Raw genomic sequence first — 17,789 nt, 5'->3', positions numbered from 1 at the left:
CCCCTTCTGACGACGAATCTGAGTCAGAGGACGACACACCACCTGTTCCGCTGCCGTCGCACGCGGACCTTGTGAATGCAGTGACAATGCTTGCAGCTGCCTACAGTGACAGCACGACCCTTTCCGAGATTCAAGCCAATCTGATTGCTCGCAAACAGAGGAACGTCCAGCAGCGTATTCACGATTTTTTCCAGCCAATTGAGGGGCCTGAATAAGTGCATAGGGCATGCCAGTGCATAGAAATAAAGTTTTTTTTTTTTCTGATTTTGTTTTTTCAGACTCCTGCTTATTCAGATTTTTCGGCGGTTCCCGTGAAGTCCGAATAATCGGTTGGCGCCAAGCCAGCTAAGCCTGTGGCAACCAGAACGTCGCACGCTTTTTCCAGCGCGTGTTATGAACCCTCTGCACGTGGCGGCTGACGTGCGATGCGCGTCTCGTGTCGTCATGCTGAACGTGCATAAGCTATGGCGGCTGCGCATGTTAAGCAGTGGCAGATCTTTTTTTTTTTTGCAAGAGTCGTCCATCCTTGTCATCATGCTAAATGTGCTGCTCAGCGTAAGCTATAGCGGCAGCGAACGTTAAGGAGCTAAGGAGCACCAGATTTATTTTTATTTCTTTTTGCGAGAATCGTCCATCCTTGCATCCACAAATCAACAAAAGCACGCGGTCTGCTGCGATCATGACACCGGGTTTTAGCCCTGTTCGCTTCGAACAGCATTTACATGCACTTACATGCACTACGCTCGCCCCAAGTGCGGCGTGATAAATAGAACCAGGCTTGTGCAATCAAGCCATCATGGGCACTCGGCCAAGTTCGCTCCCCACCGCCGCAGGAGCTATCAAAAGATAAACACGCCGTGACGTTATCGCTGCACAGCATTTTGACCCGCTGCAGTGAATGAGCTGTGGCTGCGACAGAGGGACACACAGTGACATGCAAGAGAAAATGCTTGCGATTTCTGCCATGGCGACGCAAAGACCTGTTTTGAGCTTTTGTGGCGGCGAGAGTGACACAGTTGGAAGTTGGAAGTTTTTCGCTTTCGCTGCCGCTCGTTGCTGAGTTCACTCAATCGCTTGCAACTTTTGCAATTTTTTTGTTTTGTTTTTTTTTTCAAATTCTAGGGAGCAAAATGGGAAGGTGGGTTCATTATGCGAATTGGTTGATTACGCGACAAATATGGTATCATTTTTTACGATCGTAAGCGGCATCTCAAATCGATTTCTGTATATCAAATTATCGATATATCGAACTATATCGCGATCCCCTTAGAGTTTGATATATGAGTGTTCGACTCTATTACATCCAACCAGACGACTCTTACTGTGGTATATTGGTGGTGCAATGATTAGGTGAGGAAGGAGAAATTCCAATTTTTGATGTCGAATGTGGGGGGTGCGAACATTATGGGAGTAAATACGGTATACGTGGTGCTTAAAGGAGTATAGACATGTACATTTTCTGTTCCGATATTTTTGCTTTAATCGATCCACAGTGGTCCAAAACAGAGGGACTGCGACCCAAAAAGCCCCAGCACAGATCAATTAATTTATTATCACTGCATTCATCACGGCCAGTTTTGGTTTCGCTCTCTCCGGACACGAGCGCACGATGACGTCAAAGATACGAGAACGCCACACGAGCGCCCCCCTACTGGCAAGGTTGGTGATCGTGTAAATACAACCACGGCCGGTCTCGAGGGAGAGAGCGCGCGCTCTTTCTTACAGCCTTCTCAATCGCCGCGTGAACAATGGGAATTTTTCTCCTTGAGTCACACTCTCCGCCGCTGCAAGGGGCGCGACCTGCTCACTGTTCGCTACGCATCTGCTTCAGTTGCGGCGGGTGGCATTTGCCTGATTTCGCGCTGTCGCCCGCGGGTTTCGTGGTGAGTGCAGCCCCTAAATGAACGATTACCGAAGGTAGATGCTGCAGCGGCATCCTGTCAACGTGCTACACACGCGAATGGAGTCTTTATATTAAAAAAAAAACACTGTCGCTCAACAAACGTTTGACAAGCATATGACATGTATTGCGCCATGGTATCTACTTTTGTAGAAGATGAATAAAAAAAATGAATGAGCATTCATCACATTGAAGCTTCTTCAAGGCAAACATAACAGCAACAATAGCAAAACCGTCTTTCAACGCTAGATGAGAAACCATCGAGGTAACACCGAAGATGAAAATAATTTTGTCAATTATGCTAAGAAAGTGACAGACAGGAACGAAAGGCCGGCTCCTTATGTGCACAAACCGTCCAGAAAAATTTTGAGACTTTAATTTTCTAGCCGCATGTACCGTTTTGATGAATGAGTGCAATGTGTTAACTTTGAAGGAATTTTTTTTTATTGCTTGCCGCTCTTTTCAATTATGCATATCTGTTTATGCCCATTTCCTTGATTAAATGTTGTTTTTTTTTATCACTGTATTAAACTGACTACGACTGTCTACGTGTGCGTCAGTCGCGAGACTGCGTATACATCTGCTGTCTTTCAACCTACCGATTTGTTTTAAACGAAGCTAGAACAGCCCACTTCACTAGACAACTGAAATTTTAACTGTATGCGTAAATTTTTGTTCCTTACTCTGAATCTGAGACGTGCTATGAATTTTCGTCAGTGACTCTTTTGCTCTAAACGAAAACGGCAGCGGTTGACAGAATATCCATGGTAGAAGAACACCGAACAGTTTGCCATGCACTAGCGTCAGGTCGCGCTATACCTGCTTACAGCTTTCAAAGGCACACTGCATAAAATGGTACATATAGTTTTGTGCTATGGTCTTTCCAGTTGTGATGTATGGATGCGAAAGTTGGACTGTGAAAAAGGCTGACCGCCGAAGAATTGACGCGTTTGAATTGTGGTGCTGGCGAAGACTCTTAAGAGTTCCTTGGACTGCCAGAAGATCAAATCAGTCGATATTGTCGACCATAAACCCTGACTGCTCATTGGAGGGTCAAATTCTAAAGTTAAAGCTCAGCTACTTTGGTCATCTGATGAGAAGAGAGGAGTCGCTGGAGAAAGATTTGATGTTGGGAAAGGTTGAGGGTCGCCGGAGAAGCGGTAGGCAGCGAACGCGATGGTTAGATGGCATCCTCGAGGCATTGCAGATGAAGCTATGTGATGTTAAGGGGAGACGCGGGTCTTAAAACGGTCGAAAATGGTCAAAAAGTCGATTTTGGGAAAAACTCATTTTCGGAAGGTTTATCCTTTCGAGTATCTACAGTAAAATTATTAACGCTGAATTCGGTCGGGAAATGCGATAAAATCGGCTTTCAAAACACCACGGCAGCGACGAAATGGCCCCGAAAAGAGAGACTTTGTTCGAACTTCCCGCGCGCGCCGCCGGCGTTGCAGCCGGCCGATCGCCGCCATCTTGGGCTTGTTTTGAAGCTGGTTTCTTTGTGCGCAATTTGAGCCATCTCAAAATGGCGTCGCTCAAGCCGAGCGGCGGTTCGGGCCGGTTTCCCGAAGGCCGTTTTCGGGTCGCTGATTGGCTCGCACGCGGCGCGCTTCGCGCGCGCGCCGTTCTGCGCCTCCCATTGGCTGGTGTGACCGTCTACGTCATTTTTTTTTTTTCTTTCTCTTGCGTTCGCCGCTGTGGCTGTCGCTTCGTGCGCGTCTGTTTTTGCGCTCGTGTTTCTCTGCACGCCGTGTTTCCGCCTTGTGCCGGGAGTTTCTCTTTGCGATCGAGATGCCGGGAGACAGTCGATTGAAACCGAGCACGCAACGAGCTTTTGGAAGCCGGAAGAAACGTCCGTGGAACAAAAAACAGCAGGCAGCGGCCACCAGTGCGTCGCCGGGGCCTGCAGTGCCGGACTTCGTTGGATCCGCCGGGTACATCAAGCACCGCGGGACCAAGTTGCAGCACGAATCGTATCTCGGATCGTGGTACACTTCGTGTTGATGCTTTGTACTATTCGTCGACCGAGCAGGCGCAGCGTGTTGAGCGATCGGCGCAAGCAAAGTCCGTTCTGTCGGAAAAGTCAGCAACCCAGCGCAAGTTTGACCTTCTTGGCGTCAGTGCGGATTACCAGACAGCTGATGCCGGTACCCATTTCGTGATTGTGGACTTGAAGGTTTTGAACAATTTTTTCGCGCAAGCGAAGTGCGGAACCTGCGGCGCAGGAAGTCTGCGTTTGAGCAAGGCAACAGATAAGAAGTACGGCCTTGCTGTAAAGCTTCTGCTTGTCTGCGAAAACTGCGATTTCGAACAGAAGCAGTTCTCTTCCCCAAGAATAAGCGAAGCAGTTCTCTTCCCCAACTGTTTGCCTGGTGGAGCTCTCCTCTCCTTGGCTCCGGTCCTCACTTTCACCTCAAAAAAAAAAAAAAAAAAAAAAAAAAAAGAAATCAGCCCCTAACTTCTCGAAAGTAACCTCTATAATTTCATCACACTTACACATTCGACATTTTTTTTTTAAATGTTTCCTTGGATGGAATAAGACACTTTTTGTTTTGTTTTGTAGGGAAACTGATAGGGAACATCTGAGTAACACCCGTTGTCGAAGATTCTTCCCAATATTTTCTGCACTCAGTGTCAAAACTTCAAACGAGTTTTTCTCAGCTTCATGTTTTTTGGTGACATGACTAGCCTTACGGAACTTTTCATTGGGTTTTTGTGGTGCAATTTTAATAAATCTTATACCGTTGAATTCAGAAAGGTTTGAACTGTGGAGCTATGCTATTTTTATATTGCTAAGTTGAACATATCAAATTTATTGAACAATAATGTCAGCTAATTATATTTTCGAATTGTGGGGCATCTACATAATTGAATATTTTTATACTGTGATGTACATCAATGATAATATAAATAGCATAGCTCCACATGGCAGGTCTTTGGCTACAACTACATTTTAATCGGAACGAAAAAATATTGAGGGAAACTGTCCTAACGACCCGTAAGAAATTACCAAATTAGGCTTTGGTTATTTCCCAATAACATTAGAACTAATTGAGATAGAGTAAAACTAATTACATTTTTGAAAACAGGAGGAAGAAATACATATACACACCCAATTCCGTTATTATATCTCTAAAAATAAAAATTTTCATTTTAAGACCAGTGTCTCCCCTTAAGAAGATAGTGAGAGACCGGAAAGCGTGGCGTGACATGGTCTATAGGGTCACGAAGAGTCGGACACGACTGAACGCCTGAACTGATAGTTTTGTGAAAAATTTAGGGGCAAAAAGTATTGATGTAAGTGCACCCGAAACTTCATTCGACCGTGCGCGACAGCACTGACAAAGGCGCGCGCACGCGCATTATTGATTATTTTTATTGCTCGTACACGATAAATCAGACGCTGATTACGGCTTCTTCCTATAAGCCATAAGGGGTGAAATATCAGGACCTGCCGGTTGCAACCGATGCGGGCGGAGCGAAGAGCGAGCGCGCGTTTCCCTTGCGCGTGAACGGCTGTAGCGGAGGAGCAGCAGTGGGGCGGTGGCGACCCCTCCGAGGCGCGGCGGGCGGTGGAAACAGACCCCATTGGAGAAGCCGTAAGAGAAGAGAGAAACGCGCTCTCCCTCGAGACCGGCCGTGATACAACATCTGATGACGTATTCGGGTCGCGTTTTTCGTCTGCTTGCTGTCGGGCGTGCAAGAAAATATCGTCGTCGAGCAGCGCTTCAGCGTAGCATAATTAGTACTGCGACGTTGTTTCGCCCAATACTGTGGTTGGTACTAACATTGCCGGGCACTTTAATCCCGACCCGCTCGCCTGCGACTCAAGCGACAAAGCAGGAATCAGCGCAGCCACGAAAGCTTGGTGGGTTGACGCGCAGGAAATGTCAACTGGTAGGAATGTTGAACAAAGGAACCGTGAAGATGCTGCTTTATTAGTCCAGTTGGCCAGCGCTGTGAGCCAAGCTGTTCTAAAAAAATGTTTTAGTAATGACGCGATCAGCCACCGTAACCCGTAAGCTCTCCCGATGGCTCCCGTCCTCACGCCTGGTCACGCGCTGATTGGTCCCGACGAGGCAGGCCTGCGTGCCGCCGTCCAAGCATGTGGCGCCATCTGGCGCAGTCAATGCAATCTGGGTGCGTAAAGCCGTGGCCGCCGCATTCTGCTCACAAGTCATAGCTGCCTTAGAGCATCCGCTATGGGTAATCATAGCTATCGCGGATCGCTGTTCATTCGCTTACATAACTATTTGTACAAAGGACTATCAGTCACGAATAAATTGCGAAGATTATTCGTCCAATACGAAGGTCCTGGTAGAAATTACAGTGATACAAGCAAACTTTTTTTTTCCCACAGCTGCTGCCCGGTGCGACGCACCTGATGTCTGCTAGCTCCGCTGCTGAAGGCATTGCGCAAAGCAAGAAAATATTTTACGAGATGGGCTTGCCAGTAAAGCGGCGCTAAACTCAGACGTTTATTATAGCGTTAGCCCGTTCCGAAGCGCCTTTTGCTGGCACTTCGATGTGAAACCAGCTAGGGCTAGCGACGTATAGGGTAGGCGGGGAGCGGCGCAGTATGTTACCAGCGCGCCATCAAGAGGCACCGTTGCCGTAAGCCCAGCACTTATGCAGGCATGCTGTTGGGGCCTGAGTTTAGCAGGCAGTCTCCATACGTACACCGGTGAGGTAATTGTAACATGCACCAATGAAGAAGCCATCGAGTAAAGCCAGCAGAAGCATAGTTCGCACGGCATGGCCAGAAGCGGCGGCGGCGCTGTTCCGAGTCTGGCCATGTGTCGTCACTGCTCTTTGCTTTGCAGACTCCACGTCACAGTTGTTTGATTACGTCATGCTGTTTACCTATGTGCTCGTTTTCGTCACAGAGATGTCGATGCCAATGGGTTTTGAAAAACAAAGTACTTGCCTGGCTTGTTTTTAAAATCAAATTAAAATGTCTTCGTGGAAACGTGCGAGGTAGGGATTGTTTGGGGAGCATCTCTGTATAACCAGGATATTCCTTCCGACGCTTCAAAAAATGGCGTCTATAGTCCTTTAAGGTTGGTGTGTGCAGCTAGCGAGTCAATTGGAGGGGAGAGGCCTCTGCCCTGCAGAGGGTGCATGGTCAGGCTGTGGATTAAGATGATGCAGAGGAGTCTATCGACACAAGCAAACTTGCACTTAATGACATTCCACCACTGTCCTGTGACATGTTGTGCCAGCTCTTCATAACAGCAGCCCCAGAGCAAGAGCAGGCAAGTCATAGCATTCTGTGGAAGATCCCATACCTGTGGTAGATCTTCTCCTCAATGGTGCCCGCAGTGAGCAGACGGTAGATGGTGACATCCCGGCACTGTCCAATGCGCCACGCGCGCTCCTTTGCCTGGCTGTCTGTGCTGGGGTTCCAGTCTGGGTCGTAGATCACCACCCGGTCAGCCCCTGTCAGGTTCACGCCAAGGCCGCCCACCCGCGTCGTCAGCAGGAACACAAACACCGATGGATCCTGATAAACGGAACCTGGCTCATTACGTTTCACACAGCGGGAGGATGTATTGAACCCACCGCATTGAACTTGTTGATGGCTGGCTGCCTGGAGCCAATGGGGGTGGATCCCGTCATTACCATATAGCTGTAGCCCTGCTCCTGGACAAAGCGCTCCAGGATGACCAGCATCTGCAAGCCACCCAAGCTCAGCTGGAAGGCCTGTGCATCTGGGCCCCACTGATATGGAACTGCTCAAAGAGCGCACAATGCTCTCTTCTGAGAAGACAAATTTTTGCTTCTCAAGGGCATGTTAGCCATGTGGGCCTGAAATCTCTTGCAGGTACTGTTGGGAGAAAGAGTGGTAGTATACGAACCAACAGCAAAGCTCAACAGCATCTGGGTGGGGCCCTTTCTCAGTGACCAGCATGTCAGTTAGCTCGGTCCCCTGAACTCTTTTTGATAAATTTTTGACAACTATGCACCAACCTGCCCCGCTAACTGTCTTACTAAAGCGCAAGTCCTGTCCTATCTTGTCTCTGTGTTGTCTCTGTTGCGCTTAAATTTTTGACTCCTAAACAGGTAGCGTTGGGATGCAGTTTTCATTAAAGCCCCTTGACATATTTAAAGAAACAACACTCTCTCCTCCTTCACCGCTCTTTTCTCCTCATTTCTTCTTGCCCGGCCGCCGCCCGCGCTACACACTGCATATTTCTCACCCACCAGCCAGCCGCACCTTTAAAGGATGGCATGCTTTTTTAGGACAGTTTACAGCCTCGGTGGTGAAAAGAGTTCTCATAAATGGTTACCAAGCATTGATAATGTTGAGAAAGAATTTTCTGTAGTTTTTGTCCCTTTTTAAGGCAACCTAATTTTTAAATGTTTCCCAAAAACAGGCATTTTTGTGAGCTTCACTGTACAAAAACTTTATGTCAAAGGGGATGTCATGTTTTGCGGCACGTAACCAACTAAGTACTGCTACAGGCAAATGTTGATGTGTGATCAGCTTATTAGTGCACCACATCTAATGTGCTTCTAGTGTTCATCACTGCATACAATAAATAAGTTGAAAGTGCAGTGCAAGAGCATCTGTTTAGTTTAGTGGTATGAACGTAAGTGCACTGCAGTGAGATGCGCAGCGCAGCAGCGATGCACTTGCAAAAACTGTCAAAAGTAACAGATCAAAACTAAACACAAAACAAACACAAGGGTACAAAAGAAATATCACGCCATGCGTAAATAAATCAAATTTAGAGTGGCTCAGAGTTGGCCAAAATTGTCTCAAGCATGGGCTGCTTACGATTCCCAATGAAGACTGATGGAATGAAACCGATAGTGCAAAGGCTAGCACATTCTTTTGAGCCAAAGCTCTGACAAAAAGGGAGTTCAACGAAAGAAACGCAGTTTTCTTCAAGTTTATTCTCACTGCTTAACGCGTTTGGATGTTCCAAAACTTTTGTTTTTTCTTTTTGCATTTACCCATCGAGCGCCTTTAGTTTTATGTTATATACAGTCGAACACGGATATATCAAACTGAAAGGAGATCGGGAAATAGTTCAATATATCGATAATTCGATACACAGAAATCAGCTTGAGACACCACTTGGGATCGTGAAAAATTATACTGTATTTGTCGCGTAATCAATCCACTCGCATAATGAACCCAACCCCCACTTTTGCCCAGAGAATAAAAAAAAAAGTTTGGTGGCACGTCTCTCCGTTTCGACCATCGCATCCACAGCTCATTTATTGGCAGCGCGCCAAGATGCTACGCAGCAGCGATAACGTCACCGCGTGTTTATCTTTTGACTATACTTTTGATTGATCCTGCGGTGGCAGGGAGCGAACTTGGCAGAGTGCCCGCGTGATGGCTTGATTGCACAAGCCTGGTTCGATTTATCACCACGGGCTTGGGGCGGGCAGAGTCCACTGCAACATAATCATTGGAAAGTGCGATAGCTGCAAACGCCTTTTGAAGGGAACAATGCTAAAAGCCGGTGTCATGATCGCAGGTGACGTGCTTTTGTTGATTCATAGAGGTAAACACGGACGACTCTCTTAAAAAAAAATCCTGCCACTTCTTAACGTCCGCAACCTGCGCCGCACGTGCAGCACGACAAGTAAGGACGACTCTCTTAAAAATTGTTGCTTCTTAACGTCCGCAGCCGCCATAGCATACGGTACACCGCACGTTCAGCACGACGGCAAGAGTAAATGACTCCCGCAAGAAAGGAAAAAAAAAAAAAGCGTTTCTTAGTGTTTGCAGTCGCATTAGCTTATGCACGTTCAACACGACAACACGAGACGCGCAGAGCGTTCACAACACACACTGGAAAAAGCGTCTGACTTGTCCTCGCATACATAGTGCGTGCTGCTGCGAACGAAGACCGAAAAAGAGAGGAATGGGAGAGATAAAGCTCAGCAGAAGAGAGGGCACATCCTTGCGCTTCGCTCTATGGCGTTTTTCCCCTCTTCTGAACACCACGGCTGCATTGGTTCCCTCTCGTTCCTTCACGCACATGGCTTGCAAACGTCACGTGCTGGCGCACGGCAGCGATCACCGCAGATGCGCGCGCCTTTGGTAAAGGCCGCAGCGTTGCCCTAGACCAGCCGTCGCAGAACTGTGCCCTCTCATTACTCCCGCGCGTCTAGAAAACGTCACGCGGCAAACGGCCGAGCGTTATTCAATTGTCTTTGGGGAAAGCGCACTTCCAGTGTGTCGTGTGGAGTTCGATATACTGAACGACTGGTAAAATTGAGTTCGATATACTTTTGCTATACTTTTACATCGAATTTTCAAGGGGATATTCTGCGAGTTCGATACAACCAAAATTCAAATTATCCGGGTTCAATATATCCGGGCTCGACAAATTGAAACTGCGTTAAAATAAAAAAAGAGGTCGAATTTCTGTTTAAAACAAATTTTATTTGGACATGAAAAGCTAAATCCTCACTTTAGATACTAAGGATACAGTGGTAACAATCTATCCCACACTGTGGCTTGCTGCTTATGAAAGCCATCTGTTTTAAAAGGGGCATATAAAGGTCCTTTGCTTTGCAACTAATGAGATGTCAACACCTCATTTAATTTTTGAAACAGTGACGCGCATGCCAATGCTTTTAGTGGCACATTTGGAACTCTCATTAGAAGATCTAGCCACTTCTCTTTTCACAAAAATTTCCATGCTCAAATTGTGTACAATGTCAATTCGGTCAAATTTAGAAGGTGTCCAATTGCAGAGGTCCAGTGGGCGAAATTTCGGGGGTGGGCCACCTAAATTTGGGGGTCACCACTGAGTTAGCCATACTCAAATTAGGTTGGACACCGATTTTGGTTGAATTCGGATGAGATATACTGAGTGACGTCACCTGAGTGTGCACAATACGTCATGACAGGTATTGTGCACACCTTTCTGCACAGAACTTTTCCATCGTGATCCTACAAATGCAAATGCGTATTAAAGAGCAGTTTCTAGGCTGCTAATTACAGCTGGTGCGATTAAGCACGAGGGCTTCACACTAGAAAGCAGATTCTGCAGTTGGGCTACTAGCCCAAATGCGAGGCAAGTAATCAGTTCAGTTCAGGCGTTCAGTCGTGTCCGACTCTTCGTGACCCTATGGACCATGTCACGCCACGCTTTCCGGTCTCTCACTATCTTCTTAACATCACATAGCTTCATCTGCAATGCCTCGAGAATGCCATCTAACCATCGCGTTCGCTGCCTACCCCTTCTCCGGCGACCCTCAACCTTTCCCAACATCAAATCTTTCTCCAGCGACTCCTCTCTTCTCATCACATGACCAAAGTAGCTGAGCTTTAACTTTAGAACTTGACCCTCCAATGAGCAGTCAGGGTTTATGGTCGACAATATCGACTGATTTGATCTTCTGGCAGTCCAAGGAACTCTTAAGAGTCTTCGCCAGCACCACAATTCAAACGCGTCAATTCTTCGGCGGTCAGCCTTTTTCACAGTCCAACTCTCGCATCCATACATCACAACTGGAAAGACCATAGCACGGGTTATACGGATCTTGGTTGGCAGACTAATGTCTCTGCTCTTTACTAGGCGGTCAAGGCTAACCACTGCTCTCTTTCCCAGAAGCAGGCGTCTCCTAATTTCATGGCTGCAGTCTCCTTCCGAGGTAATCTTGGCGCCCAAGAACAGAAAATCTGTCACAGCTTCCACTTCTTGTCCATTGATGCTCCAGGACTTGATAGGGCAAGACGCCATGATCTTCGTCTTTTTAATGTTCAGTTTAAGCCCAAACTTCTCACTCTCTTCTTGTACGCGCATCAGAAGTCTCTTGAGTTCAACTTCACTTTCTGCCATTAAAGAGGTATCATCCGCATATCTAAGGTTGTTGATACGTTTTCCAGCAATCTTCACTCCAGCTGAAGACTCGTCCAGACCGGCCTTCCTCATGATGCACTCTGCATATAGGTTAAATAGGCAGGGCGACAGTATGCAGCCTTGCCTCACTCCTTTCTCGATCGGAAACCAATCAGTAAGACCATGCCCAGTTCTGACTGTGGCCTCTTGCCCTTCATAAAGGTTCCTGAGGAGACAGATGAGGTGAATTGAAACTCCCATCTCTTGGAGAGCTTGCCACAATCTGCTGTGATCTACGCAGTCAAACGCTTTTGCATAATCAATAAAGCAGAAGTAAATGGGTTTCTGGAACTCTCTTGCTTTTTCCATGATCCAGCGAAGGTTGGCAATTTGGTCTCTAGTTCGTCTGCCCTTGCGAAACCCAGCTTGCACGTCCGGAAGCTCCCGATCCGCATACTGCTGCAGCCTACCTTGCAGGATTTTTTTTAAAGTAATAATGCGCAAAATATTCAACATAGAGCTGTGTTTCATCATCATCATCATCAGCCTGACTATACCCACTGCAGGGCGAAGGCCTCTCCCATATTTCTCCATTTAACCCGGTTCTGTGCTAACTGCATCCACTTGACCCCTGCGAACTTCTTAATCTCATCCGCCCACCTAACTTTCTGCCGCTCCCTGCTACGCTTTCCTTCCCTTGGAATCCAGTTTATTACCCTAAGCGACCATCGGTTATCCTCTCTTCGCACTACATGTCCTGCCCATGCCCATTTCTTCTTCTTAATTTCCACTAGAATGTCGGTAACTTCAGTTATTTCTCTGACCTACTCTGCACGCTTTCTATCTCTTAATGTTACCCCTACCATTTTTCGCTCCATAGCCCTCTGGGTTGTCCTCAACTTAAGTAGAACTCTCTTGGTTAGCCTCCACGTTTCAGCCGCATAGGTCAGTACAATTTGTGTTTAGAAAGAAAGAATAAGGAGGGACATGCAGAGCAAAATGGAGCATCAGAGTGATGCTACAGCGGGAAAACACAACGCCACTTTTTGTCAGCACAAAGTTTCTTTCGCACGATATAATGAAGCCATTGCTTCGTCCGCAAGCGATCCCGCTTTCCATGTGTAATCAAGAAAACTACATAGCCATCCTCAGGCTGGTTAGAACAGCTAAATGCACAATACTCTGGAATTTGGCAAGCACGCCACGACAATGTGCGCAAGACCTCCTTGGCTTGAGCCGGTGAAAAATGGCGCGAGAAAAACAAGAAAACCCGATAAAAGAAAGGAAAAGCTGACGCGTAAACACGGGCGACACCAGGGACAGCCAGAGACCAATCAGCGCAGAGCTCGGAATCCGAGTAAATGGCGAGTAGGTGGGTGATGTGGCAAAGTACAAAGCGCGGCGGTACTTTCTTCTCATCAAGGGACTTTAGTTTTCATGAGCCCTGCCACTGGCGGGGCTCATGAAACCCCTGACAACCACTGACTGACCAGAATCATCATCATCATCATCATCAGCCTGATTATACCCACTGCAGGGCGAAGGCCTCTCCCATATTTCTCCACTTAACCCGGTTCTGTGCTAGCTGCATCCACTTGACCCCTGCGAACTTCTTAATCTCATCCGCCCACCAACTTTCTGCCGCCCCCTGCTACGCTTTCCTTCCCTTGGAATCCAGTTTGTTACCCTCAGCGACCATCGGTTATCCTCTCTTCGCACTACATGTCCTGCCCAAGTCTATTTCTTCTTCTTAATTTCTACTAGAATGTCGGTAACTTGAGTTATTTCTCTGTCCCACTCTGCACGCTTTCTATCTCTTAATGTTACCCCTACCATTTTTCGTTCCATAGCCCTCTGGGTTGTCCTCAACTTAAGTAGAACTCTCTTGGTTAGCCTCCACGTTTCAGCCCCATAGGTGAGTACAGGCAAGATGCAACTGTTGTATACTTTCCTCTTGAGCGATACCGGTAAGCTGCTAGTCATAATCTGCGAGTGCTTGCCAAATGCGCTCCATCCCAATCGTATTCTTCTTGTTATTTCCTTTTCGTGGTCCGGATCTGCGGTTACTACCTGTCCTAAGTAGACATATTCGCCTACTACTTCTAGTGACCAGAATACACCCCCTTGTATGCCACTGTGGCGCACAGGCTCATATGCTGGCGCTGGTTGAGTCACACAAAACATGCCTAAGCGTGCACCCCAGAAGATTCGCAGGGAAGGACGAGAACCATCTTGTGGCCTCACCTGCCGGCTCTGGGTGAAGAGCAGCACCCGGTGGTTCTGCTTCTTCCACAGCTTGAGCAGGCCCTCGACGACAGCCATCTTGCCCGAGCGGCCCGGAAAGCCATAGCACATCTCAGGGGGCAGGCTGCTGGCGTCCACTTGGCCCAGAATCTTGGGACCCCCATCGTACAGGTCCGGGTGGTTGCAGATCTTGCGCAGCTGGATCAGCCCCACAAACACCTGCACACAAAGGGGGGCTGTATCTGAGGGTGTGCTCGTGAGTCTCTGTGCATGGGCAGGCTAGTGATACTTCAGTTATGTCAAGCCGTTGCCATGGTCCTGTCTCTTCCTCTCGAAGGAAATAAAGAATTGATTGATCCCACGTGGTTCGGCTTTGAGCAATACCAAGGTGTAATGTAACTGTAAGCTAGCGTAGAAGTATGCATGGGCCAAAAGTCTGAGCCGGATAATTGCAGTTGAAGCGATGGTACAGAAAGAAATAATGTCAGGATGATAAGTTTATCCAAAACGCCTGAAATGATGAATTTGCTAAATAATACAGAGGCACATACATACTTTATCGCACAAAGACAAGTTATGCACTGCATTGAGGCATTTGCAGCGCCCCTGGATAACGAACCCCGTAGTGCTAATGTTTATTTCGGTGCTATAACTTGTGACTAACGTGTTCTTTGATAGGAAAGAAAGTTCTCGGAAGCAGCTTGTTTGCTTCTCCAAAAGTGCCCTATGGCTCTAAACCTAAACAAGGGCTTGATACACATGAATCCCCTGTCCCATTATAATGCCCGCGTAATTATCACGCGAGTTACGCGCGCTGATAAGGAGGTTGGTGGAGGAGAGGGCACACTGGCAACCCCCCATAGCCTGCCAGTCTCCCGCAGCGACACCATGCAGGTTTCCCTCACTCCTCCCAGCCTGCCTGCGACACCTCCTCTCCTTGGTCCGAGACGAACAGCGCGCCTCTCGCAATTCTCTCTGTGTCTTACAGCAGTTGGTCGTGCATGTGCAAGCTTTTGTTTTCCGCCGGGGAGATGGTCGCCGCACCTTCGTTGCCCGGTCATCGCACGCACTCACAGCTGCGGGCCGTGAGCGTGAAGCCACACCAGGTGAGCAAAACACTGCTTTTATCTCCTTGCGTGTGCTTCCCCATTCGGTGGTTTTTATTTCACCCCCGTACGCGAGCGAGACGTGTCGGAATAAAAGTTGTTAGTCAGTGCAGTTGTGTGTCCTCTTTTCATCTGCTAGCGCTGTTTTCGGTTATCTGACAGCAGGTAATGCGGGCACTGCTGATCTCTAACTTTCTTTGCTTATTAGAGCGGATCTAAATATTCTTCATAAACACTGGCCACACGAAAGCTGACCAGCTTACGTGCCCTCACAAATGCTGAGTGGCAGTACGCTAGTCAGTATCCAACACTACTGCACAGCGTGCATGAAATTATTCTGCTCGTGCAGTGCTAAAATTGCCACCCTTGCATTGGTTTCACAAGCTGTCATTTTGCATTTCCACTTTATTGCCCAACTACACCTCCATTAATCAACCGTTGACATCAGTGACAAGTACAGTGGAGACCACTTACAACGTAACCGCTTATAGTGCGGGACCGGATATAATGTACTTTTTGCCGGCCACCAGTGTGACCCTCATAGAACTCTATGCAAAATCAAACCGCTTATTATGCGGTCGCACGAAGCGAAATACCGGTTATAGTGCGGTTTTGAAATCCGCTCGGTGACAGCGCGGAACAGCAAGTGTGCATCCCTACGTGGCACCGGGCTTCCCTACACGGCGCACAGCTGGCGTGCCGGAGCCGCCGCTGCCGTCGCTGCGCGATGACTTGGAGTCGCCGCTGCCGCCGTGCACGGCGTGCAACCTCCCACGCCCACTCTTCGTCTTGCACAAGATTGCGCAACAGCTACGCTTCTCTCTCCCCTGCCACAGCCGGTCTCGAGGGAGAGCGCGCGCTCTCTTTCTCTCTCCCTCCAGACTGGCCGTGCCCCGGCGTTCTTTCGCTTTCCTCCTTTCCATGCATTTCAGTCGCATCACGTTTTCCAGCCACGACCAACGCTTTCCTTCTTTCTCCTCGCCGTTCTTTTCGTTTCTTTCTTTTCATGCATCTGAGTCGCATCACGTTTTCTAGCGACGACCAACGCTTTCCTTCACTTGCGCTTCACTCCTTCGCTCTTTTCGTAAGCGGAAACGGTCGGTTTGGGCGTCCCTCGGTCCCTCCGTTTTTGTTCGAGGTTCAGGCAGCGTGTTGTGTGCCTTCGATTGCGCGCAGTGGATCCGTGGTCGTGATCCGTGGCCTTCAAACAGTTTGGGGCAGGGGCAGTGGCGGTGTTCTGTCTTTTTGCAAGTCGATCTTCGTTGCCGAGCTGCTATCCTTATGGCGTCTGCTTCTCAAAAGCCCGGGAAACGACAGGCCTTATCTCTGGAAACAAAGGAGCGCATAATCAAGGACGTGGAAAGTGGTGTGACGAAAGCTTCGGTTGCCAGGAAGTATGGTATCGCTGACACAACAGTTTCCGCAATCTGGAGGAACCGTGACAACATACGGAAGCAGCTAGAAAAAGACTGCGCGTCTCTGGCAAGAAAAAGGATTCGTACGCCTAAGTATGAAGACGTTGATGAGGCCTTGTTTAGGTGGTTCCGCGAAGTGCGAGCACAGAACGTCCCAGTAAGTGGCCCGATTCTCCAAGCGAAGGCTAGGAACTTCGCGCACCTATTTGGACATGACGGCTTCAATCCACTGAATGGATGGATTCAGCGATTTAAAGATCGCCATGGGATTAGCTGCAGGGTGATTTCGGGCGAAAGTGGAGAGGTCAACGACGCCTGCATTCAAGCGTGGTTCGACGTTCATCTTGAGACGCTACTCTCAGCGTACGCGGACAAAGACGTGTACAATGCCGATGAGGCTGGTGTGTGCTATAACATGCTTCCCAACCGAACCCTCGCATTGAAAGGCGGCCCTTTCTCCGACCGCAAGGTGTCAAAGGAGCGTGTCACTGTTTTGTTTTGTGCTAACATGGATGGATCCGACAAGCGGCGCTTGCTCGTGATAGGAAAATCGAAGAGGCCCCGATGTTTCAAAAAGAGGGAACATCTTCCGGTGACATACGAGGCAAATTCGAAGGCCTGGATGACCCGAGAATTGTTTAGCAAATGGTTGAAGAAGTTTGACGACGACATGGTCTCAGCAAAACGAAGAGTCGTTTTATTGCTTGATAACTGCACTGCTCACAATGTTGAACCAAAACTGAGTGCAGTGAGCCTGAAGTTTCTGCCAGCAAACACCACTGCGAAGTGCCAGCCTCTTGATCAAGGCGTGATTGCTACGGTGAAAGCCCTGTACAAGAAACGCATGTGTGAGCGCGTGGTTTTAAATTTGCAACGACAGGAAGCTGTTAAAGTTGATGTGTGCGGAGCCATTGACATGATAGCAGCGTCTTGGTGGCAAGTGAAACCCACAACAATCAAGAGGTGTTTTCAGAAGGCTGAGTTCGTGCGCGATGCCGGAGCTTCGGATGACGGAGCTCCGGACGCCGATCGGAGCTGCGATGCCGGTGACGAGGCCGTCGATGCGGACGAAGTGTGGTCCGATCTTGTGGGAAATCACTTTGTGGATGCATCCGACACGTTCAAAAGCTACGTCGACGAGGATGAAAACGTGTCCGACATCATTAAGGAGGCAACCACCGACGAGGCAATCGTTGCGGCAGTGCGTTGTGCTGCAGAGAACGCACCGGATGAGTCGGACGATGAGTCGGATAATGAGGATGAGGACACGCCAGAAGTCTCGTTGCGAAGACGTAATAGAATGCTTAGGTAA

General features: G+C 48.3%; 1 protein-coding gene across 4 annotated transcripts in view; it reads right to left on the bottom strand.

The window, feature by feature from the left end:
* Positions 1 to 17,789, bottom strand: part of LOC146187715 (DNA excision repair protein ERCC-6-like) — a 374,514-nt gene that overhangs the window by 62,573 nt on the left and 294,152 nt on the right. For 3 of the 4 annotated variants that reach the window (XR_014707405.1, XM_084603509.1, XM_084603511.1), the window contains exons 14-16: positions 13,957 to 14,175; positions 7,463 to 7,573; positions 7,189 to 7,403 (exon numbers count right to left, since the gene is read on the bottom strand). Coding sequence is in view for 3 of the 4 variants with exons in the window: in XM_084603509.1 (XP_084459635.1) it covers positions 7,189 to 7,403; positions 7,463 to 7,573; positions 13,957 to 14,175 (545 nt within the window). In the remaining variant the exon portion in view is untranslated. The remainder of the gene's footprint in view (positions 1 to 7,188; positions 7,404 to 7,462; positions 7,574 to 13,956; positions 14,176 to 17,789) is intronic. The other variant, XM_084603510.1, reaches the window with a different exon arrangement.

The sequence above is a fragment of the Amblyomma maculatum genome, chromosome 5 (assembly GCF_055883805.1).
Source record: "Amblyomma maculatum isolate TAMU_Amacu chromosome 5, ASM5588380v1, whole genome shotgun sequence".
Taxonomy (NCBI): Eukaryota; Metazoa; Arthropoda; class Arachnida; order Ixodida; family Ixodidae; genus Amblyomma; species Amblyomma maculatum.
Note: the sequence above shows the minus strand (reverse complement) of the source record. Positions and strands in the feature narration are given on the sequence as shown.